Below are 25,369 nucleotides of genomic sequence, written 5' to 3' on the forward strand. Positions count from 1 at the left end.
GACTTGGTGGTCCTTCATGGCCCTAACATCTCTGAAATACAAGAAAGATAACTGCAAAAATCAGAATTATAAATAGTACTTCCTTTCAGAAAGAACAGTGTAAAGAGAGTCAAATGAGATATGAAGATGCTAGTTTTACTACTTACGGAAGAAACAGTTTTATTAATTATTATTATTCTATTAATAGGACCTTTTTTACTTATATTCAAATTAAGATACCAGTAAGATAAGATACATGGTCTCCAATGACTCACTGTTTTCCTTTATAAACCTATCACTCCTAATGAAAAAAACTTTTGGAAAAAAGTTTAAAAAACCAAACAAAACCAAAACACTGCACTTTTAAGGAGAAAGCCATACAAGAATCACAATCATTACCTTAAAATTTAAATTCTTTGACTTTTGAAATTCCAGTGATTTTCACAGAAATACCAACTAACTTTGCTTTACAAAATGTGTTCTGATTTCCTCTTAAGTTGTTTGAAGAAACTGGAATATATTACAAATAATTGAATATAATTCACAATTTTGAGGAAAAAATCCTCATACTACCCCCATCTCAAGACTTGCAGGCAAAATAGTGTTTTTAAAAATCTCTTCAGGACACAGGAAGCACAAGCAAGGCATATTTTAGTAGTATTAATTTACTGGGACTCTGCATTTAAAGAAACACTGCTCCTTTCTCTCTGTTTGTGTTTCAGGTTTTTCTGGCCAATGTTTCTCCTTAATGCATCAATCTCAATCCAGATTAAGACAGCTCATTTTGTCTCAAAATAAAAAATTACAACCAGTGCAGAAAGGTTCTTGGGAATACCTTGCTCCGGCCAGCTTTCCCTCTGCTCTCTGTTCAATGCTTTGATACTCAGGCATCAGCTGAGTGGCCCCCAATCTGTATTCTTTATCACTTTTCCTTCCATACTCCTCCATCAAGAAAGTTTGCAAATTCAGCAAAAATCCTAAGAGATCTACAGATAACTAGGCTTATTATCAACTGTTCTGCAACATGCCAGAGAAGACCTGACCATTTCAGAAAACTGAATACCTCTGAAAAGTATCACAGAGGTCTTTCTCATTGTCAATGTTTCAAGTGGCCACCACAATCAGGTTACGAAGATTAAAGCGAATGAGTAATGCCTCAAGCTTCTGAAGGATCCCCAATGCAAGCAGTGACTTGTTTAACTTGATGAACAATCACATGCTGTCAGAAAATTCCTAAGAGGCCTTAGATGATCTAAACCACCCTAGTAAAAGCGTAAGGACAACAGTAAATAATGAGCATAGCACGCACAGAGCTTTATTAATCCTCATTACAAACTAATGGATCAAGAGACAAATGAATGCATGTATCTGGTGATGCATAATAACCACCTCAAGTGAAACAAGCTGCAGAATTCTTTAGTGACATTCCATAACAGAAAATAAATATTTAACAACTAAAGTGACCAAGTTCTATAACTGCATGATGAACATTAATCAGCTAGCACGTAACTTAAGAGGCCTGACAGATGCAGAGGAAACTGGAAGAGCTCTCCAGCTCCTTTTCATGATGAGACCATTCTAAAAATATGTATCAGTACCAGCATGCAAGAGAAGAAACCACAGAAAGGCATACAAAGTAGGTGACAAGAGGTCTCCAAGAAGGAGGAAAAATACACGGAAGAATTGAAAATCACAACCTTACCAAGACAAAAAAAAAAAAAAAATCCCATAAAAGAAATTAAATGATGACTCAAAGAACTAGAAAAACTAAAAAATTAACTCCTCCGTTCAGAAGACAAATTTTTTATATGCTCTAAAAGGAAAGGTGATCCTTCTACCAAAATCCTGGTGTGGACCAGAAGACCATGAAGGTCAGAGTCTCTGCTCTTGCAAACTTCCCCGCAGATTCTGCGTATATAACTTCATGCTTCCTTCCCAGACCTCACATAGGTAAAATGGGAATCCTCAGGTGTTTATGAGGATACATGCTTTAAGATTAAAGCATTCAGATACTGTTTTTTTCATGGTTTTTCTTTTATACTGTCTTGACAAAGAACTATAAGCTGCAGAATTATAGCAATGATTATCTGCTATAATAAAAATTGAAACAAATTAATTTTTGCCATTTTAGCTGTCACACACAAGTTTGCCACGTAACACTTCTTAGTTTCATTAGACTACATGCTATGATACCACTAAGTTCTGCAACAAACACAACATACTTGACAAAGGACTGAATTCCTTTCCCTACTCAAAAAGGTGACTTCTGCACATCCTGAGTCACCAGTTAAAACTGAAATTTAAGCTTATGGTGGGACAGGAGAATAGCAGCACAGAAGCATTTTGCTCTAAATTTACCAGGTTAAATCCTCTACTAGCACCACCGAGGAAGTGTCTGACCTACTTAGCAACACTGTATTGCAGCCTGGCTGCTAATTTTTGTATGACAAATGTAATCTGCAAAAATATTTTTATTTCATTTCAGCCATTTAGAATTTTCCCTGTGATTTCAGGAACAATAAACCCTGAAGCTCACTATTAAACCTCTTGAGAACACCTAGTTTCCACTTGTTTCACCTATGCAACTCTTAAATCTTACTGTATTGGCTTTCAACACAAATTATGTACTTACCTAAGTTTCAGTCAAAATGTAGACCAGTCAAAATCAAAGTTATTTTCCAAACTATCAATGTGACCACTGCCACCTTCAGTTACAACAACACTGGCCACCTCTGGTTTGTTATAAATGAAGAGAGGAAAAGGATGCATTCCATCTGACTACTCTAGTGAGGCAAGCCACGGGGAAGTATTACAAATACTGGCTATAGTTTTCACAGTGTATAAGCACAGATATAAAATCTACTACAGGATATAGCAACCATACTACTCAAAACCAGATGTGATATTTTAACTGAAAGAGATCCTTTTAGGATTACATGGTTTAGCCGACTGGTTATTTATACAATATACTACCTAAGAACATCCTCTATCTTAAGACATCAAATACTTGGCAGGACTGAACAGAAAGCACAAAGACAACACACAATGGTAGCGTATTTCCCCCTTAGCCTTACACTACTAACACCACAATAAAGTCATTCATATTCATTGAGGGTAAAAGACAGTCATGTGCAAATACGTGCTTCAGTTTGTGAATCGAGTGCCTTTTTAGGATGGGAAAGGGACGAGGAGGAAGAGACCATGATGATGCGCACAATGCAGATTCACAGGTGCAGCTGGAATGAGAAGTCTTGTTTTGTACGTTGATAAATCACACTTGAGTTAGCACTGAACAGAAGATGTTCTTACCTGATAGGGAGCCGGGTCCTCTGAGCCAACAACAGTTCTGTGGGGCCAGTGAGGTTCATCTCCGCATCCTGAAAGGATACCTGGGAAGCACCCTGTTGAGAGATTTCAAAGCACATTTGAAACTACATACATGCTTATGCATATAGAACAATGGCTATATTTATATTTTTGAGTCAATATTTAGAAGAGTAAACAAGTCCTAAGTAACATCGTATCACTGACAGTGATGGCTGAAAGACCTGTTCTGTGTGCAGCGTATGTGACACAGCATTTGGAGAAACAGTCGTGCTCCTCACACCAGAACCCCGCCATGCTCCCACTGGCAAAGCTTGCGGCACTGCTTCCTTGCCTGCCTGTCTGACCTGAATGTCACTCTTGCCCATTTTGAGCCACCTCCTGTCTCACAAATAGATTCCACAGATCCTGGACAAACCCAATGGCTTTTTTCTGCTCCTTCTATGCCTTAGTAGCATTTACCTGGTAAAGATATTTTCACAGTAACTTCATAGAAAAAGAAACTATATAACCATTTGGCCAGACACAAAAATACAGTGCACATGGAAACCTGACATTAATGGTAACACTCTTGAAAGCTATTATTTAACTTCCTTTTTGTGATCCTTAGAGTCTTAATGTTTGCATTATTTTTTTTTTCATACTGGGAGAGGGAAAGAGGGTCCAACAAGATAAGAACACTGTCAGCAGGTGATATATTAGCTTTAATGTACTGTACTTCACTGTGACCCTTATGGTAATAATGTAAACAGAGCAAAATCCGTAACAAAGATCTTCTTTGGACAGGTCACTTCTGCCAACTCTGCAACGGGAACATAGCTGGAAGACATAAATCTTCAGCTGTCAACACACTAAGAGAATTCAATTCAGCGCTTGATCTTAACTAGATAAAGTTAATCATTTTTGTTGTTGTTCTTGCAGTGGTACATTTTTCCAGTGTATATACTTGCTATATCATGTTGTCCCAAGGCAAAAGGTAGCAATGTTATAAATTAACTTCAATGAACAAAGCCAACTAGATAGGTAATTTAATTTCCAATAAAAGCTCTACACCGTACTTTAAAACTTCCAAATTCTCTCAAAAGATGGCTCTATTCAGAAAGATGGCATTAAAGGTTTGTTGGTTTTGGTCCCTCAAAGATTTGTAGAGCTTCTTTTCAGTTAATAAGTATCAGGAGAGTTGGGGGCAAAAGTGGGTTGCTTTGCATTTTAGAAAATAATCCTGTCTGGCCTTGCAAGCAAACCCTTGGAATATAAATTAAATTGGATCCCCTTTTGGTTCACACACCACTTTTGAACCTATAATACTGGTAGTGATTCTCGTGTGTGCTAATCAGAGCACAAGCCAACAGACTTGGCTTCCACTACAAGACCAATATAGCTCGCTGAAAGCAAACTTCTGTCACTAATGGAAGAACTATTTTAAAAAATGTGTAGTGAGTACGTGCCATCTCTTCCAATCACTTTTCACAGTGGAACCACACGTCAAGGAGCAATTCTTGTTATATGAAGCATATTCCATACTAACCTCATAAATCAGGAACTCAACCTCAAGCAGTGCATTAGCAACAGAAATCCGACACACAGCCTTCATACGCTGACTTCGTCTTGAAAAAAGATAACGTCTTGATAGCAACAGATGCCAGAAGCAGATGAAAACCCTTAACAATAATGCTCCCAACAAAGCTAACCTCCTTTAGCTAACCACTGAAAACACTGGTGCTACAAAGGTTCTTCGTTTGGAAGACTGAAAATAGCCAAGCCATGAGCAGATTTGGGGTTGTGAATTGACTACACTCTCTTTTCTTTCAGACACTAGCTGCAACACAGTGCTACTCCGTGCACGACAGAGAACTTGCTACTCACGCCTCAGAACTTCATGCTATTTAAGGCCTCCTGTGCAGCCTACACAAGCCTGGAGAAGTTGCGTTATTTCTGTTACTGGGCTTTTGTTACTACTGTTCTTGCTGTAGTGAGGTTACGCCCGTACTTGTCCTCCACCTCCACTTCTTGGGAAACAGATTTCACAGTAATGACAAATACTATGTTCAGAACACAATCTCATCTCACGTTTCTGTTGACTGATTCAGACTTTAAACCACAAGAAACCATTTTTTTTGATCAACAAGTCTAATCTCAGATTATTTTTTTAGTGACACAGCACAACATTGCTAAGGGCACAGTTACACTGCAAGATAAGTAAGAGATTCTCACAAAAAGATGGCAACCAACAGCTTCCTTTTCTGCTAAAGACCAGATCAGCAAAAAGTGTCTTGAAGCTGGCTAAGAGGATTATTAAGATATTAGGGGTATCAGTCCTTCAGTAGATGTCTTCAAGAACAGATTTATAAACATGTCACAAATGTTTCAAGGCATGTTCATTTCTGTGCCAGAAAATAATGGTCCAGCCTTGTGAAGTGCCTGACAGCCCCACATTTTCATCATTCCACAAGATCAAACTTCTGTGAGGAACTGGAGAATGAAGTTTGGAGTCCATAACAGCAATTACAGCCATTATTTTTTTTAAGCCTTAATTTCTCTATATATCCCCCCCCCCACTTTAATTTAAGGCTAAATGTTCCTAAAGAAAAGCCACCCTCTCATAATCTGGACAGAAGGGTGCTGCAGGGGCAGGTTCAGTGTCACAGCCCCCATCCTGCACACCACCACCTGTTTTGATTTGAAGGCATACAGTGCTCACACATACCACAGATTATCACATGCTCGTCAGTGAACACAAAGCCAGATATATTTAAAGGCCTAACTGATCAAGGAAACATGAATCATGACACTGAAATTATAATTGAGCTCTCTGAGAATGACATCAGAGCTCCAGTCACTTAACAATCACTACAAATGAACAAATTCCTTTCATACTTCAGCACTCCATTAAAAGCACAGTAAATTTAAACAGATCATCTCCTGCCCAGCTAGCAGAATGATAGCAAACCAACAATGCACAAGTAAAGACATTGTTAGAAGACAATGATCCAATACACACAAAAATTCTCAATCTCTTGTTCATATTTTAAAGGCTGACAGGTTTTCAATACTAGCAGAATTAATGACACTGACTCCCAAAACTTGCCTCAAATTCAGCTGACAGTGTAATAGATTTACAGTGACGGAATTGCAGTTTTCACTTAGGAAATAGGAATAAAATGTAAAATGGCGTGGTAAACACAAAAGCCAAGAAAGCACATGTCTAAGAACAGTGGAAGTATTTTTAGTTTGTTTACACAGGAATAATTTGATTTAGGCAATTTTTCTTAGTGCTGCAAAAATCATGGTCTTCAAATTAGGACTGAAGCAAAACAGAGGGATCCTATTCAATAACAGCCCTCTGCCAACAACTGTAACCCAAATCTCATATTCATTATGTGAGAGCTCTCAAATTAGGTAAACACGTATGCATGGTAGTAGGAAGAGTGACAGAGTACATACCAGTAACATTTTCAACTCCGTGGACATGCACAGTCTTCTCAATTCAACCATCAGCATGGACATATATTAGCCTCAACAATAAATGCTGGCATCAGTCATGTGTCTTTTTAAGGTTAGGGAGTATGAGAAGTTCTCCATTTTTTCTTTAATTTTTGAAATGCCTATTTCATAAAAAACACAAAACATCTGGGGGGGGAAAAGCAATAGTGGCACTTTTGGACAGAGACATGAAAGTATCCATTTCTGGCTAGAAAAAAAGGAGGATATACACAAATGACTGAAAACAGTCAAAACAACTGGTTTTATTTCTAACTAAGGGTGCAGCCCTAAGCAGCTAGCACAGCAGATAGCTACCCTGACAGCCTGGCTACCGACAAGCCCTATTGCTTTGTTTTCTCACTATCATCACAACTCAGAAAAACTGGATTTTCATATCCTAAAAAATTCCAAAACAACCAAACAGATCTGTTCTCTAACCAAACACCAGTTATAGTGTAGCTTTGCATTACATTTTAGCTAAAAAGAAATCTTTCATTGAGGTTCTTCTGCAGCAAAATTTTACACGTTTATCCAGGAGTGGACTATACCACCTCGCCCAGCACGACATCTTTAGAAATATCCACAGGCCACCAGCGGCTATAAAAGGACCCTAAATCACTTCTATTCTCCCTGGTAGACTCAGAACACTATTCTTAAGACAAGAAGTAAGTTTGCAGGTAGCATAAAACTGCGAACACATCACTTTTAGAAAAGCTAGGTAGCAAAAAACATCCTCTTTTTTTTACTTGGAAAAAAATTCTTATTAAACAACAACCAACATGAGACAAACCTAAGATAAATTTAGAAAATAGGAAGTCTACATAAGCAACTGGAGAAAATCCTGAGTACAGAGTTTACTTGGAGTATAAAACGGTCATCAAACACTAAACTTGAAGGAAATCAGTAAGTTCTATGAATAGAGGAAATACACATGGTATCTACTCAAACTAGGAATGAAGTAGTCTGGTAAACCCAAGAGAAAGTATCTTTACCTGAAACTTTGCTTTAATGACAAAGTTAGAAATGAAAACGTAAAACTGGAATTCCAGTTTATAGTATTGTATTCCCTGAGGGCACCAGCTTTTTAAAACAAAGGAAAGGCATCCAAACCCTAAAGCAGAAGGTCAGGGAGCAGGACGGCAGGCTGCAGACCGCACTCTGCCTGCTCGGCTGACAGCAAACCTTCTTCCAAGAAGGTTCAGTGGGAGTTCAGCTCCTACCAACATAACAAACGGTCAGATGCAAGGAAACCTGGGGGTGAAAGGGATGCTTAGGTTACAAATGCAGGAAATGCCTCATCTACTGCCCTCACAACAGACAATTTTAATTACCATATTTAAAAATCGAACATTTTTAGCAACACTTTCAGGATCATATGAGCATTTCTGACAGCCAGAATGAGTTTAAGAAGCCACAGCACTATTTTTAGCTTTAAAAATCAGCACTTTCATAAATATTGCCGCACAAATTAGTCCGTGTTACAAAGTTAAGGTGTTTACTTTTGGTTACAGCAACAAATGCAACAGCTGACATTGCATACAGAAGACGATCCTCAAGACCATATAGCTCAAAGAACGCACATAAAGGCCCTTTTTCATTCAGTTAAACAGCCAAGCACAGGTTAAAATACGATAACCGTATTCGAACCGAAGTTACACACATGTTGATGTGCCATCCCGCAGTTAATTACAGCACTGTTTTCAAGTTCTGGCCAATTGTACATGGCTGTGGCTCAGAGAGGCTCCTCCGTGGCTCACACCTGCTGGGACAAAGCGTAAGTTGTGCATCTACACGCATTTCTGAAATGGCTAAGAAAGTTTGTTCAACCACAATAACCAGTACCCCTTTGTTACCGCACTCCTGTCACCCTCAGACTGTAAGCAGAAGAGTGCAGCAAACCACAAGTTTTAAAAAAGTTTTAGACTTAAAATCAGTGTCTAGATTCCCCCACTCAGCCTTAAATCCACAACGGGCCTAACTGAAGCTGTGGTCCTAAAACTCTACATTAAGAAAAGAGTTATTTTATCTTTACTCCTTACAGAGTACAGACTCAGGCTATTTCAAGGCCAGGGAACACTGACAAGTAAAATACGTAACGAGTCTCAGTTAGCAGAAACCTGTTCTTAAAAAACCTTTGTGGGAAAAAAAAAACCCGTAACTGGAGAAGAGCATTAAAATCAGAGCCTCTGAATAGGTTAAACGTTACATATTGTAAAACACCACCTTTCAATGAGTTACACAAAACCTGAAATCATTCAAATATTAGATATGAAAACAAAGTTTGTGTCAGTATCTGCCTTTCATCTGCTTAGCTAACCTTTCATTACCAAGCTAATACCAGTCTTCCTGCCCACACTGCTTTACGTGACACTCAAAATCACATTCTGAAATACATTTAAGAGCAGCTTAGCATTGCAAAAGCATGCATAAAGCTGCCTCAAAAAAAATTTCCAGACTAATTTTGCTATCTTAACATACAATTTTCCTTTTTTCCTTTCTAAGTGTAATAAAATATCAAACATCCTTTTAAAATCAACCAACAATAGAAAATTGAGTAAGTTGCTCAGCATGATCTTAAACATCACAGAGCTTGCCCGGAAGAGAAGACATTGATCAACAGACATGCAAGCTGTCATACTTCAACAACTGTATTTATAACTACAACATATTTATCCCAATTAAAAAATTCCTAACCATCTAACATCCCTACAGTATGACTATTATCAATATATCAAGGATGGCAACCAATGCAAAGCAAGCTAATAAAATGCTGCTAAACAAAAGTAAAAATATTAGTGTTTGTTACTGCGTATTTCTTATTTTTGCAGCATCCTGCTTGATTTAAATCACTCTGCCTCCATAAAACGTGCTAAGTATTTTTAAACAGCTCACAATACTTCCATTTCACTTACTGATTAAACTACATCATCCTCTCAACTATTCAGAATGAGATTCATTTGAAATGGATAATTGATGCAATTGTGCAGTATCTACAAATGCAATTAATCACTTGCTAAAGATGATTTTTAGGCAGGCAACAAATATGAAAATAAAAATCATACAGATTCTTTCAATAGTGCCAATTGAAATGTATTCTACTGGACTGCTAAAAGATATTTTTCAACATAATAGCTGTACATCTTCAGAAATTTTTAATAATATGCAAGTGGATTCATTTTTAATTAGCACAACACAAAGCAAAGCCATAATACAGTACGGCTTTTAGCAATTACATGACAGTTTCAGGAACCACAACAGCAACATCTTCCCCCTCTCAACTACCAATGGATTTCTTGAATGTTGTCGTGAGCTATGGTCTGGACACTGAAAAAGACATTTTAAACCAAGGGCATAAAAAGACACTCTCCTAGGAATCAGTCTGGAGCAAGGAATTATTCCCCCAAACTGTTTGCTAACAGCTCTCTGCTCGGGGTTATCAACACAGCTGAACTGCACTGGTGGATTACACACACTGGTGTACAATGCAAAAACCAAGCAGGCTGAAACCCCCGCCCCGACAGGTCCAACTGCTCTGGGCCACTTTGCACTGAAACAGATTAGGAGACACCGTTATCACCCGCACAGTTCAACTGAGTACTCAGTATTGTCATGAAAAGTGAGACAGGAACATCTTATGCACACACACATATCTTGAAATTATTGCTTATGCCCTAGAGCTCAGCAGTCAACAATAACTGTCAAGAGTATGAGGGCAAATTCTCAGTAGTGAACAAGGTGCTCTCACACTGAGAAGCCAAGGAGAAAGAGTACCTCATGGGGTTAAGCATGGGAGGCAATGTCTTCTGCCCTCCTAATTACCACTGTTCTAAGTTCAGCAGGCAACTTGAAGCCCCTGCCTTCTACATGGGCAAGATATTGTTAATATTAAACACAGCAATTAGGGAGCACAGGAGTCAGCAGGAACCAAAAATAAGAGGAGCTTCAGTTCTTCAGGGACGCAAGCCACACCAGCCAGTTTCTGACCTCAGCTCCCATTGAGCTCTTCTGGAAATGATCAAACTCTTCCTGTAAAACACATCTTGCCAACACCACCCTTCAAAATGTTCTCCCTAACCCTTCCTCCTCTGCCTACTCCCTGTTTGTTCCCTGTCTCAACCACTCAAAAAATCTAGCTGAGGAGCATTTTCTGCATAGATTATGGCAATGCTCTGTTTCTTAAAACTCCTACCCAAGTAGTAAGTTCTTCAAGAGCAGCAAGGATTGTTTAAGACCTGGAGAAATAAAATGTTATGTATAATTTTGGTCATGAAACTTTCCAAGAGTGCTCAGATGAAAAACTTCTCTAATATTGAGGAGGTGGGGGAATTCCACTAGCTGGAACAGCACTGGAGTTCACACCTTTCTTGGCAGTTGTTTTGCATGGGTGAAGGGAAGAAAGAGGTACAGCTTGAGTGCCTAAGTATTTCCCTTTGTGAAGGATTCTGAGGAAAAGAAAGATGGAAAAATTGCCTCAGTTAAAAGTCTCTAGAAGTAGCTTTCCTGTATATAAAACTCTGGACTTAAGCCCAACATTTTAAGAATTTCCACGGTGAGGTGTGAGCTATGTCTTTTCCAAAGCAGTAGAAAGTTGCTTTTAAAGGCATTAATAGCATATTGATAAATATTTGGATTTAGCACCTCTACCGGCCAAGAACCAATTCCTGAAGTTAAAGGAAATGTTTCTCTGGGTGTGGGAGTGGGTGGGTGAGGACATGGAGACCGACACCACACACCAACACCAACCAAAAAACTACTGGAAACGTAAGTAATATGGTAAGTGTTTGCAACTTTTAGGAGCTCTCGATATTGGAATAATTACTGAAAGGATACTGGCCAGCCACATGACCACTGGCACCTTTAAAACAGAGGATATGTTTATTAGACCTCTCCTCCATTTATCATGCTGATTTTAATTGCCTATGAGCTCTCTGCCTGCAGTGCAAGCCAACTAGACATTACAAAGCAGTATTAGGAGGTCAGTGTGCCTGAGCCAATATTATTTGCGTCTCAGCAAGATTATTAATTAGAGCTCATCCATGCTAAGAGCATTTAAAATTATTCTGCCTGACCTGAAGCATGGCTACTCTTGTGCTTAGGTGTTAAGAGTTCACATATATAGATCCTGAGATTCTGCTAGGATATTAATATTCATAATTTATTTACCTTGCAAGTATTTTAATTATATTTTAAGAACTATTGCTAAATGTACTGTCTAGAAATCCATAGGTGGTCTTCTATTTACAGAGAACATTTACCAGTGCTATTAGCAATGCAAGGTAGTGAATAAGCATGTTTCCAAGCTAAAACTTATGCTTTCTTCTGTACCACTTCTGCACTTGGGAGACAAAAATCTGTGTTCAAAGAAAGCGCACAACCTTTGGACATGTGAGTTAGTACATAAATTATTTGTAAGCATTCCCATGGCAACAAGCATCATTCAAAAAGTGCACTAGTATTAGCTCTACAAATGCACACTAATCCCTCCTCTTGGTTGGAAACTAGCATTGGCCAATTAATACTGCACAAAATAGGAAAGAAATTTGTATTTCTACGAGAAAATCTACTGAATTTTCTGAGACCAAGAGAACAGCAGCATTATCTTCCCTACCTTGACTCATTTTTTTTAAGCCTCCCAATATCTTTAGTTCACAGAATCTTTTACAAGAGATTTGCAAACTACAAATCTGTATTTTGACTCCTTTTTTATTTGTGTTGAGAGGAACTGGTTGTATTCCTTTTAAAAGTAAACAAAATATCTGTGAAGAAATTATCCTGATGTAGACTACAGTGGTTTCAGAGAAGTATCACCTAGTGATCACCTAAGTCTTATGTATAATGCTATTTCCCTCAGAAATAGAATTCTAATTTTATTCACCACGTAAAATTAATTCTGAACACTTAAAAAAACCCACAAACCACACCAAAACCAAAACAAAACACAAACTAAACCAGTAATGCACAATACAGAAAACAAGAAACGGAAAGCCGCCCAAACTTTACATACATAATTGCACTAGCAAATCAAAATCTTCTGCTTTTGCTACACCGATATGCCCTCAATATTGTTTGAAAGGCTTCTGAAGAATGCATTATTATCTAAAAGCTGAACGCAGAAATGATACTTCAGCCTTTATCACTGAATTTAGCTAGCTTTTTCATCCAAATGAAAATTATGTATGCCTTCACCACCATGACAGTGCAAGTGAACAATGGTTTCCAAAATTTACAAACCATACCCAATTTCAAAGTTAAAAAAAGGGACTTCACTGAAGATTGTATTTTGTTACTAACTGTCCTTATGAACGGAGCATATAATGTTATGCCTCAAGACAGGTTGGTCAACAGGAACCCAATAGTTCTGTTGATTCTGTAACAGCAAGGAAAATCAAGTCCTTACCATCCATCGGCCTGCTAAGCACCGCTCAGAACCTTCAAGAACCAATTGGACTGTCTTAGATCAGAAATCTCTACTCATTGCTTTGGAAATTAAACAGTAACATCAGTAAGATTCTGTAATGGTATAAGAATGCTCTTTGTCTCACTTTAGAAGTCACTATCATAGCCATATTTAAGTCAAGAAGACAGTCACTTCGGTAACCAACACCAGATGAAACTGAAAAAGATACGGCTGATCACATTGCCCACATCTTCTCAGACATGCCTTTTTGTAACACACCACTAATCGGTGATAGCCTGAGATATCCCCTGTACCAGTTAATCAGTGGATCACACTCCCACCCAAAGCCCACCCCAGAATCAGGCCCAGCAGAGCGCACCGTGCCATGGGACACAGCCCTGGCCAAGGCACGGCTCCATTCCTCCTGGTCTGGCTTTGCCACTTACGGTGGATAACATTATGTTTTCCTCAGTGTACAACTTCTGTTAGTAATTGCCAGTTATGTTACTACTATTCCTCATATGGGATTATCACAGTGAAGCAACAGCACTGATTAATCAATTAGCATGGATTCATTAGAGAAGAGATGAAAGATAGGGCAATGTAATTGTGTTTACTGAACAATGGATGACAGTGTGCTTAAAGCCCAGGATTTCTAATAATACACAGCCACCTAGCATGATATATACATAACATTATGAATATTTAGAACATTCTCAGTGCAGAACTAGAGACAACAATCAGAATGTGCCTCTATACGTGCAAGTAATGCTGGAGCCTGAAGAATGCATAAAGGGGAGTGAGTGCAAGACAAATGGTGCAGTTGGATGAATATTTTAGCTTTGACTAAATCCTTGTAGAACAGCTCTGTCATTTCCTATAGACCAGTATGCACAGGCGCATCTGCACAATACACAGGCCAAGACGAGAATTAATTTCTTGAAAATATGGTGCAGTCAAGAGGTATTGAAATGCAGCTGCTGTTGCACCGTTTGGCAGGATAAAGACTAAACATGAACGTAAAAGGTTACAGAGGAAATGCTTTGCTAAAAAGCTGAGGTGGAAAACATGCCCACCACAATCCACAAAATCAGAAATCTTCCCGTAAATTGAAGATCAGCGTCCCAAGAGAAACCCAATCTACAGCATGACAAGGACTTGAATGCTCTTAGAGACTCACTCATTCAGTGTTTTCCCAAGACGCTTCCACAATGTCTCAGGGAACCACAGTTTGTGAATAGTGTAGCTTCCTCTGTTTGGAATGCAGCCCTTGAACACAAGGTACTAAAAATAACATTGCCTGTTTAGATTAAAGGCACTTTCGTTCCTGCTGGGAGTTAAGTATTCCCCGTTAACTTTGTGGGATACAAATTTATTTACTTTTCAGAAGATTCAGGCATTAAGTTAATGAAAGACTTACCAGCTTGCTTCAGCCTAAGGGGCTTATTGGTAAACAGTATGAGCATCATCCTGCAGACATTTAATATTTAACCACTTTCTCCATACTTTATGAGATGTTAAATCCTCAAAAGAAGTTTTTTATCTATATAAATATATGTATGTGTTTATGTATGTGTGTGTGTGTATATATATATAAAAAAATAAATAAAAAGTTGTAGGTGAAGTTCTTCCAAAATCATACCCGGTCACAAAGATCTATGGAGGTCTTACAACATATCTCAGTACAGGAAGGAATTACTTCTCTTAGAAATCCTACTCTCTCCTTGGCTCTGGGCACTCTACAAACCAAACTGCTAACCTCCATTCTCAACAAAACCTCCCCAATACTATGGCCAGGGAGCCATCATGGTGGCCTAAGAAAAAAACCAACACAAATCAGTGCTGCCAGGCCCCTATTTGACTAGAGATATTCCTATTAATTTTCTCTGTTGGCATACTTTAAACCTAACTCTAAAAAGAACTTGCCAGAGGAAAAACAGGCCATCAGTCTTGAAGATGTTTCTAAGGGACCATGAGAACATCTCAAGCCAGACAGCATCAAACGAGTAAATAAGGGTTAAAATGCTGCCTGAATCTCTTCAAGGAATTGAGTTGCCTGCATCCAAATGGAAGAAAACACATGCCTACATAAACCCCTTGATCTTGATCCCAATTCTCAACGGAAATTAATGCAACTGTGTAGCATTTTAATTCTGTTGAGCTGTATACAAAACCTTATTTTAGGATCTGGAAGTACAGACACAGTGTTACCCTGAATTTGTGTGTAGATATTATTAATAAACCTGAATTGACTTCTGTGAGCCAAGACATTACTATCACTGGCTTATCTTAAACCTAGCACGCAATTTAAACTAGAGATGGATCACCTGAGAATATATTGTTATTTCCAACAAATCCTTCTGAATCATAATGGTATTTTCAACCTCTCTGAGGATTTTTAAAAGTCATCAGAAAATAACCTTTCATAAAATGATCTGGTTTCATGTTAATAATTAACTACATCTTGAAATAACAGCACTGGTTAGTAAATAATTTGACAGCACTAAAAATTGCAGCAAAAGAAAACAGGATTTATCACATGGTTGAAAAAGCGGGGTGAAAAAAATGTCTTAAGCAAAGATGTAACAACATATTCATTTGGAATAAAATAGAACAGCAATAATAAAGCCATATAGATGAATTAAGCTCAGGATATTATAACAAGCACACTTTTACCTACTGATCTGACTATGAGGGGGACAATCTTATACAGTTAGAACTCTCACAACCATGATTTTTTTTAAAATCATGCAAAGAAAACAAGCACAGGCAATCACACGGGTAACTTCATTTTCACACTACGAAGCTACATTTATTGACAGAAATAAAGGTTACAGTTGGACTTAATTGCACTATAGTTGACTAATAGCAGCATCTTTAATTGCAAGAACAAAGGTCAGAGAACACTTTGCAGTTGCTCAGGTGAGCACAACACGTGATACAAACAAGTAAGTCTCTGAAAACCAAAAACCAGCGTGAGTTATCAATCCTCCTATTCTTGCACGTGTTCCTGGACAAACAGTCTGTTTCTATTCAATGCCTCTTTCTTTGCTTTTGAGAAAAACAGGAGAAAAGTGTGCTACGAGAAGTGTTGGTAATTAAAAGGTCTTCCAGAAGAAGTTCCCAATTAGTTTTTTTTATTCCTGTCTTAAAATAAACATTCTCACCTATATCAATGATTTCCTAGAAACAAAGTATCTCAGAGGCATGTTTAGTATAGAAGTGTTTGCCACAAAGTGGAAAAAAATAGCTAATCTGTCTCCTCACACGCCTTAAGGTAGCTCCATCATTTCCCTAACCTCTCCACAGAGGATGCTCAAGCTGGTTTCAGATATGCACAGAAACTGCACAGCTGCGACAAAATAGTTCCCTCGTTTCCAGTTCCTCAGAACTTAGAAACCAAAAGTATGGCACCAAATAGCAAAGTAAAAGTCCCAAACTACTTTTAGTATGTGTCAACTCAATACTTAACTACTACTTCCTTTCACAGTTAGGTCTTGACCAAAGCAAATCACATCAGAGCACTCCAGCAAGTAACAAAAGTACTCCACACGATAATTAACCCAGTGAGACACAAGGATGTTGCTCACGTTTACAGATACGCAGCTTTCACTTCAGTATTCTATTAAATTCTGATGATTTTTAGAAACATTTTGAGTAGATACAAAAAGGCACTGCTTTCTTTCTTCTTTTTAGGCTAAGAAACTGTAAAAATTAACATACTCTTTTAATACTCAGAAGCAGTTTGATCGTGTTCAGCAAGACTGGAAAACTGAAAGCTTGGCTTTACAAACCCCTAGTTTCAGCTGCACCGCTATCTCCAACATTGTCAATTTATTATGGTTCACTTTAAGGAAAGTATCCAATTAGCATTTCACTCCATAACTGCCTTGGACTGAGCTGTTTGCTCATTGTTGCTCATTTTGAGTCAGTTTATCTCAGACAATGGTACAAACGAGAAAAAAGTGAAGCAAACTAATGAAAAGCTGTTTCATAAGCTAACCCAGTGGCAACACAACGAAGGTGCTCTTGGAAGCAGCAAGGCTAACAGGTCTGTTTTACATGTAAAGCAGAAGTATCCTATTTAAAAACCAACCAACCAACCCCCACAGAAACCCAAACCAAACCCACAAAAAATACACAAAAACACCAACCAAACTTTGTGCAAGTTACAGGACTGTGCAAACCTCTCCCCGACTTCCTAGAATACATCTCTGCTGCAGTTCACCCCTCCCAAACTGTAAAACCACCTTCTTCAGATTCCCTCATTTTTACAGTTCTGTTATTTTTTCTGGGTACCTCAGAGGGCCAAGGTCAGTGAAGACCATGCTTGTGACAGCAAGTGAAGAACGTGACAAATGCATGAAGGAGTGCCAAGTTCAGTATATCCATGTACTGTAAGACGTTTCTGAGCTAAGGCATGTGAAACAAGGTTGATTTAAACACTAGCATTTCCCTAACTTACAATTTCCTTGATTTTAAGAAATGTGTTGACAGAAAATTTGAGCGACCTTAATAGTAAGTTGACACAGTTTTTATGTATGTGAATTATTTAAGCTTTAAAACTTCAGTACAATATGCTTAGATATGAAGCACAGTGCAGTTTTATTTACCAGCTAAATATTTCAAATAATATTACTTATGAATAAACCCAACATGAATTATCCAGGTCTGACTATAATTAGAAATACCCCACAACCAGAAATGCTGGAAGACCAGCAGCATACTGGGTGTAAGTGGGTGGGTTGTATTTTGTACATTTTTTTTCTGTCTGACTCTAAGAAAACAAGATTACCTATGCCAAGTTCACTGAAATTTATTATTTAGAAAAGCAATTTTATAAATATTTTTTACAATGAAGTTTCTTATAGCATCACATACCAAAGCTTTTGCTGAAGACTTTATAACTGCATTATAAAAATCCAAAGCACTGCAAGCTGCTAGACTTTGCTTGCGTCTTTCTTATATTAAGTACTACTAATCTGCATATTTAATGGCTCCACATCACTGTAATGTGTTCTAGGTAATCAAAAGTAAAGACATTATCTTTTCTTCCAGAAAGAAAAGTTAGAAATAAATAGCTTCAATGAGTTACTTTGTGAAGGAAAGAACAAGGTAGACTTTCTAAAGAAAGGTCTCTCGTTCAGAGATAAGCTTTACCAAATTCAAAAGCTACCAAAGGAAGCATTCACTGCTTTCTTCTGAAAATGAGCTTAATAGTCTAGGACCCCAGAAAGCTGGTACATCCTGCAGGCACAAGCAATACATCCTAGACAAAAGTAGCTCCCAGTAGAAGAGATCATGGAGGGAATGGCATTTTTTCAAGTATCTTTGCATAATCTCATGCGGGGCTTTAAACTTCAACAAAAAAGCACACTGAATCAGGCTTAATATTTTAATAAGTAGTACTGGATACATGAAAAAAACCTGGTGGAATAACAGGAGAATACTGATCTGCATTGCTCAGCCAACGCACTGCTGCATTTTAAGCTACTCAGAGCTTCCCCAGTACACGTTCACCCCTGCACAATGGTAATGGCGCGATCAAGCCTGGAGATCACAAATACAGGGGCCTGGGGAACTGAACTCCAACTCAAAACCCAGTCTGAACAGTTCGTTTCCCTCAAGCATGAACTGCCTACAGCACAGTGTTGCGAGCACAAAAGGAGTCCAGGTTCTAAAAGGAACAGAGATGAGGCTTTTCAATCTGATGTAACCTCTCTCAGCAAATAACCCTTTCCTGTTTAAATGGTTATAAAATTTCAATAGCAACAAGTTTAGTTAGCAAACCTTCACTTGAACTTAAATGGGAGCCCAAGCAGAACAGCTTCAGGGACAGTTACACTTGATCTGGCCTGAAAATTTGTTTCCTTTGTGCAAGAATCCCCATGGTTGTATCCAATTCCAACAGCTACAAGCACCATCAAGTCTGGAAAACACATCGGTAAGGATCCATAAGAATCCAAGGACCTGAATGCAAGCCAAAATAAAGTTTGAACAGGGTTTTTTTCTATATTTTTTTTCTCGAGCTTGAGCTGCCTTACATCTTTGCAACAATCAAACAGGAACTGTTTATCATATGAAAGCAAATATTATTTCTGTTGTTATGGCTATTTGGACATCCGATAGCCTCAGGCAACCCAAAGGGGCCCTAACAATAACAGCTCAACATAAAAGTCAAAGGGCAGATACCTTTGAAGTGAGAGATGACACAGAAACAGTAGTAGACCTTGAAGTTTGGCCTGATGGAAAGAACCTGAACACTTCAGAGTATATTTCATCCATCCTCACAGCCCCTCTTGAAGGCAGAACAGGCACATTTGATCACTGATGGTGATGTAAATGCCAGAACACCTAACAGCAAAACACTCTTCTCACAAGCCCCTCCTCTAAGGAAAAGGCAAAGGCAGTTCAGAGGAGTTTAGGGCTCTGGCAAATAGCACTGGGGAATGATTTTTGTCAGGTTCTCAACTGGCTTGCAGAGAGGGCAGAAACTGTTAATATTCTGTGAACTAATTATTTTTTAACATAATTATCTGGTAAACATGAGTGACAACTTCTGCCAAAGAAAGCATTAGCTGTCTCTGTTAAAATGATCCTTTGACTCTTAGCCTGAACAGGCACAGAAGTTTTAAGATGCCAGTATGTCAAGACTACTGCTCATGAGCCTGTTCAAACTAGTAGAAAAGACAACACTGGATTTCCAGTTCTGCATTTGGATCGATTTTTAGAGCCCTACAACACAATTCAGGACACAGTTGAGGTACTAGCTTGAAAATAAATGCTGGGATCTATGAGCAAATAGTTCCAAGTTGGATTAACAACAGGACTGGAAGCCCACAGGTCTCCTGGGTATTACACTCTGCAGTGGTGGTGATACTTCTGGGCCCAGGAAAAAAGGCAATGGCAATTACCTTTCTGCTGGGAAAGAGGAATACAAGCCACCACTGCACTGGTAAGACTGCAATCTCAGGGAAGGACTTCATTCTGTCACTTAGGAGAAATCACCTGCAATCGCCGCTTCTCACCAGTAAGGAGAGGTGCATAAATATGGACAAAAGACTTCTATAGGGGTATAAAAACATATTACATGTTTTCAAATCTGGTCTAGGGACAAAGACTTCTCATTCCCCTTTTAAATGAAGATTAATAGTAACTGTGCACCCAAGAACTGTAATAGTGAGACTATATTTGCTGGTGGTGTTTTTTTTATTTTATTGCTGCAGCCAGTGGCTTCAATTTGTGGCCAACAGCCCTCTAAATTCCTAGGCTACTTTTAGAACTTCATAAAAAGTAACTGTGACTATCTAGATTACTGTCTTCACTGGAAAATTTTCAGGAGCCCATAAATCCAAAAAAGTGAAGTTATAAATCATACTTCAGATTATAGAGTGGTTGGCATTTCTAACACCAGCAGAGACAATGGCTTCTTTTTTTGTTAGTGAAAAGGACAGAAAATTCATGGGGGTTTTGTTTTTCATAGAGATAAAACTGAAATGTACCAAGGACTGCTGCTGTTTTTCCTCCTGGATTCACTTCAGATTTATTTATAGCAGGGGTTTCTACCTTTATCTGCAAATGTCACAATTGAGCTAGTGACTTTTAGTTTCTTGGTTTAATAACTACGGTAGATATAGCACATGTTCTGCTTCTGCCCCTCTCTGAAAATAAACAAAACGAATCAGGTCTAAAAACTAGTTTATATCTCACTGTTCATAGCAAATAGAAAGAGTTGGGCACAGATAACCTAATTTTCACCTGTTTCTGCTTGCTGCATATACACTAACTCAATTTAGATTGATCAGCTAATGTTTGCAGACTTACTACAGTGGCACAAGGGTACTACATCCATTCAGCTTATTTTTAAAAAAAGACAAACCAAGATGAAATGTTGTTTGTGCTCCTTTTTAATTTTATTTTAGCTCTTTGTTTATCTCTTCACTTCAAAGCACTTCCAGTATGAGGCAGTTTCAGTGTGACAACTTTGTAAAATTAAAATAGAAAAAATGTGCCAGCATCAATCTGCTTTACATTGGAAAGCACAACAGCCTTGAGACAGAGATGACGACTTATGAGAGCAAGCTATAATGAAGCCAGAAGTGCAAGCTGCAGCAGGAAAAATATATTGGACTGGAGGCTGAACACTCCTGACACTATTTTTCTTCCTTAACGGGAGCCTCCTGTTCCCCAGTTGCAGTGTACAGTCAAGTCTGTCTCCAAAAGCAAGGGAAAATTATCAGTATGACTCCCCACAATTCTGTTGGCTGGCATTTCTTATTTGGCTTGAAGCTGCTTAAAGTCCAAATTAAAAAAAAATACAGTGCCGAACACAGCTGAGTCTACACAAGACTTGCCCTGCCTGCAGCCTACCATGGGCTGGACAGAAGGAGGGGAGCCACCCTGGCAGCGGGACCCCGCAGGGTGACCCCTGCCAGCCCAGTGGCACTGGAGCCACCTGCCTGGCCACCAGCCCGGAGGGCCACCCATGGCACAGTCCTGCAGACCGGGAGCAGAGGCTGGCCAGCAGCTGAAAAGCCATGAGGCAGTCAGAAGGGCCCCGGGTGTCAGGGCCAGCCTGCCTCCGGGAACCCTGGGTCCCAGCAGGAACAGGGCAGGGGGTGCAGGGGCAAGGAGGACTCCCTGTGGCAGGGGAAATGGCCCAATGGCCAGGAAGACTCCGAGCCTACAAACTGGCTCCCCGTTCCTCAATTCAAAAAAGCCCAAATCTCATGGCAGGACAAGTAACTAAATATGGTCCTATTTAAGAGGGAGGTTAGAGAGGGTGAAGGGTCTGATCCCAGCAGCATCAGTAAGACTCCGTGGTAGGTGCCCAGGTAGCTGAGCCCTTCTCAGATTTCAACGCTGCTGGAAAATAAATTTTACTCTCTAGTGAGTTGTGTTCTCAGACTCCTTTGCACAGACAACCTTTCATTGTCTGTGAATTCTAGTATATTTCCCATTCTTTTCACAACAACCTATCTGAGGCAATCTCAATTCTCTTAAAACACGTTGTTAGCAAAGGGCACCACACAAACATATATGCTATATATGCCAACAAGCAGGTAGCATTACTTTGTAATGCTTTCTCACTATAAACAGTTTATGGTAGGCTCAAAGCAGAAACATTTTTCTGTCTTCTGCTTTAATTTTTACTTTTTTTCCCCTTAAGAGCTGGTGAGTGCTAAGGAACTTGCTTTCCAACTTTAATTTGTACCATTTTACTTAATACACATTTATCAAAAGCCTAGATTGATGACTTCAACTACTTTAAAAGTGTAATAAACCAGTTATAAATTGTATATATCAAAGAGTATTTTCTCATTTGATTCTTGCAGTGCAAGCTAAACAGAGCTGCCAACCAGCCCTAAAAGCGCACACTTAGTTGTTACAGAATGAAATACTAGCAGCAGTGGAACAGAAAGCTAGACCTGAAGTAATCTTACTAACTAAATAAATAAAAAAAAGAAGTATTTGTGGTAGTCATGATCATAATCACATGAATATATAATAATAAGTAACAAATTCTAAATATTGAATCATTTGAACAAAAATTATATCACTATAAACCTAGAATCTGCATGTTAGACCTGTACTTAATAGGTAACTGGCATCAAACAGTATAGAAAAGTAATTTTAACAGAACTAACATCAATAATTTCATGTTTTATACACTTGTACAGTATTATAAATACATATAATTGGCAGCAGATTAATTTCCCAAAAGTGTTATAATCTGTTGGCACAGTGCCATACTTAAAAAAAAATTATTTATGAGTGCATGCATCTGATTCTAATGAACTAACTTCACCTGGTAATATCAGTGTTTCCATGATTGATGACATTAACACAATAGCATCATCAACGTGCCTCTCAAAACAGCCATTTGAAAGTGACAAGTACACAAAATAGACATTGAAAGGTAAAAAGGCAGAAAATCACAGCTGGGCATTAAGCAGTCATTTTGTTCAGTGTTTTGTAAACCCAAGGATAGCTTTCTTGTTATTAACACGGTAATCCCCAACCTAAAAGTACTTCTACTGTTGACAATTTCTTGCTATGTTCTGATGCGCTTAAAGAGAAAAACAATGCTCAAAAGAAAATCTCTGATGCATAACTAGACTAGCAATTTCACCATTAGTCAAGTACTTAAGAGTATCCATCTTGAAGGATTCTGGCTAGGAATGTTTGGATCTACCCAAGGACAGTGATCCAGACAACCCCCCTTCTCTCCTGCATGACAGGATGGAGCATTTTCCCATGCTTAACCACAGGAAATCAAGGATGGACAGGATGGCCTGAAGGCTGAAGTGAAACCAACTTCTTTTATTCCAAGAGTTAATTCTGCTATTTAGAAGTTCACAGGGCAATTTCTATATAATAAAAGTACTGTGTAAAAACTCTTCTAGCCCATTATGACTCTTTCTACTCCTCTGAGCCTCCCCGGTAGGAGCTCAAGGGAGACTTGTAATATAAGCTTAATATAGTCTTTTGCATTTTGTCCACAAGGAGCAAAACTTTCTGATTCTAGCTGTTCCTACCACTATATTGCATATCACTTCAGTCATCAGTATTTTCAGGGTAACTTTTGTAGACTATTCTTCCCTCAGATATACACCATAACTGAACTCATGCTCTCAAATGGAAATCTTAAAGCATCCAAGGTGGCAGGTACTGGGCATCAAGAAAACGTGGATGCACTTAGCTGCATAGCGTATGTTAGCCACACTGGTCTCATAGCTGGTCTTTGGGTCACAGAATTTTCACCAATACTGTTAATTAAGAAAAAGCACATCTTTGCAGAAGCACACATGTCGCAGCACTCTCCAAACTATCAAGCTGCAACAAGGTCTTTTACCATCTCATACCAGTCCTTCTGCTGCCTTCTCCTCTCTTACCTCATCCAGGGCATGTGTTCCCTCTTCTCTTGCTTCTTCCCCCCTCTGCTCTCTCTTCATTGGCTCTCAACCACTTCACTTAACCAGCCACAGCTGTGCCTTATCTACATCGCCCAACCCACGGCCCCTGAAGCCAGCCCACAGTTGTATATTATTAATGCTAATTAACCCAGCTTCATTCCTCTAAACACACAGAAACATCTGATGCCTATGATGGATGCCTCACAGATCTGAGGAAAACATTCCTATGTTCTTTTAAACCAAAAATACAGTTAAGACACTAATTCTTTGGCTAAATAAGAGTATCACTACAGGAACTTCTGAGAAACAAACAGATTCATCACCAAGAACTGCAGCATTTCACAGACTTTATTTATAAGATGAAACATCCATACTTTGGCTACTTAAAAAAAAAAATAAAAATTGAAGGGGATATCTTTCTTCCTGATGATAAATAGATTTTTTTCTTCTTCTTTGTGACTTAAAATCCATTTGATCTGTGGATTTTTGTTCCCTGGCCTCTCCTCCTCTTAACATGCTTGCAACTTCTCATAGAAGTGTTTTATAAAATTCCCCTTGGAATATGCCTCTTCTGTATCAGAAACAGAATTCATTTGGGCTCTTACAGAAAGTGTCAAAAGATGAGGTGATGAAGAATAACTGTCCCTTGCTCAGTAGTGCTGCTTACAGAACTTACTTTACCTCAAAATATATTTGTTTGATTCCCATTCTGCTGCTTGAAGGACAGAAAGATTTATGCAGATCATTACAGAAAGGGAGGTGTGGGGGTGGAAGTTAACTCCAGGTGTGAGGACCCTTCACCACATTTCTTAGACTGACATGAGGCCAGCTGAAAAGAAGGGGTTTCTTTAAAACTGACAGATACACCGTGGAATTGATTGTACTCTGTAATTGCCAAAAAGCAGAAGAAAGGAAATGGGAGAAGGCCGATTTATCTCCACAGGTGTTAAATGTATAATGATCTCAGATGCACCACTGTTAGGTCCAAGTTCATGTGACTCTAAGCCAGCTGTTAACTAGACAGCAGAGTGAATGCCAACATGGAGAGCAATTCTGCTAACTCTAAGATACCGTGATATGTCCTCAGCCCAGTCACGTTACATGGTGCAGTTCAAATACAGTAATGATGGTAATATGAGCATCCCTTGGGACTGATGCAAAGGAACTGTTTTACTTGAATTGTAAAGAGGAGATTGAGAATCCATATGTTCTAATTGAAACCTACATTAAACCATGGCTTAAACCAAGATGAATTAAAAGCACAACTTAC

The 25,369-nt window shown here is 38.7% G+C and overlaps 1 protein-coding gene and 1 long non-coding RNA gene across 6 annotated transcripts in view; one reads left to right on the forward strand and one right to left on the reverse strand.

The window, feature by feature from the left end:
- The window catches only part of PARD3B (par-3 family cell polarity regulator beta), a 412,825-nt gene that overhangs the window by 237,265 nt on the left and 150,191 nt on the right, over window positions 1–25,369 (reverse strand). For all 5 annotated transcript variants that reach the window (XM_080400254.1, XM_080400256.1, XM_080400255.1 and 2 more), the window contains one exon: window positions 3,289–3,380. In XM_080400254.1, the coding sequence (XP_080256380.1) occupies window positions 3,289–3,380 (92 nt within the window). The remainder of the gene's footprint in view (window positions 1–3,288; window positions 3,381–25,369) is intronic.
- Window positions 3,390–25,369, forward strand: part of LOC308068896 — a 39,654-nt gene continuing 17,674 nt past the window's right edge. Inside the window, exon 1 of the long non-coding RNA XR_013930181.1 lies at window positions 3,390–11,559. This is a non-coding gene — a long non-coding RNA (uncharacterized lncRNA). The remainder of the gene's footprint in view (window positions 11,560–25,369) is intronic.

The sequence above is a fragment of the Falco punctatus genome, assembly GCF_963210335.1.
Source record: "Falco punctatus genome assembly, chromosome: 8".
NCBI lineage: Eukaryota > Metazoa > Chordata > Aves > Falconiformes > Falconidae > Falco > Falco punctatus.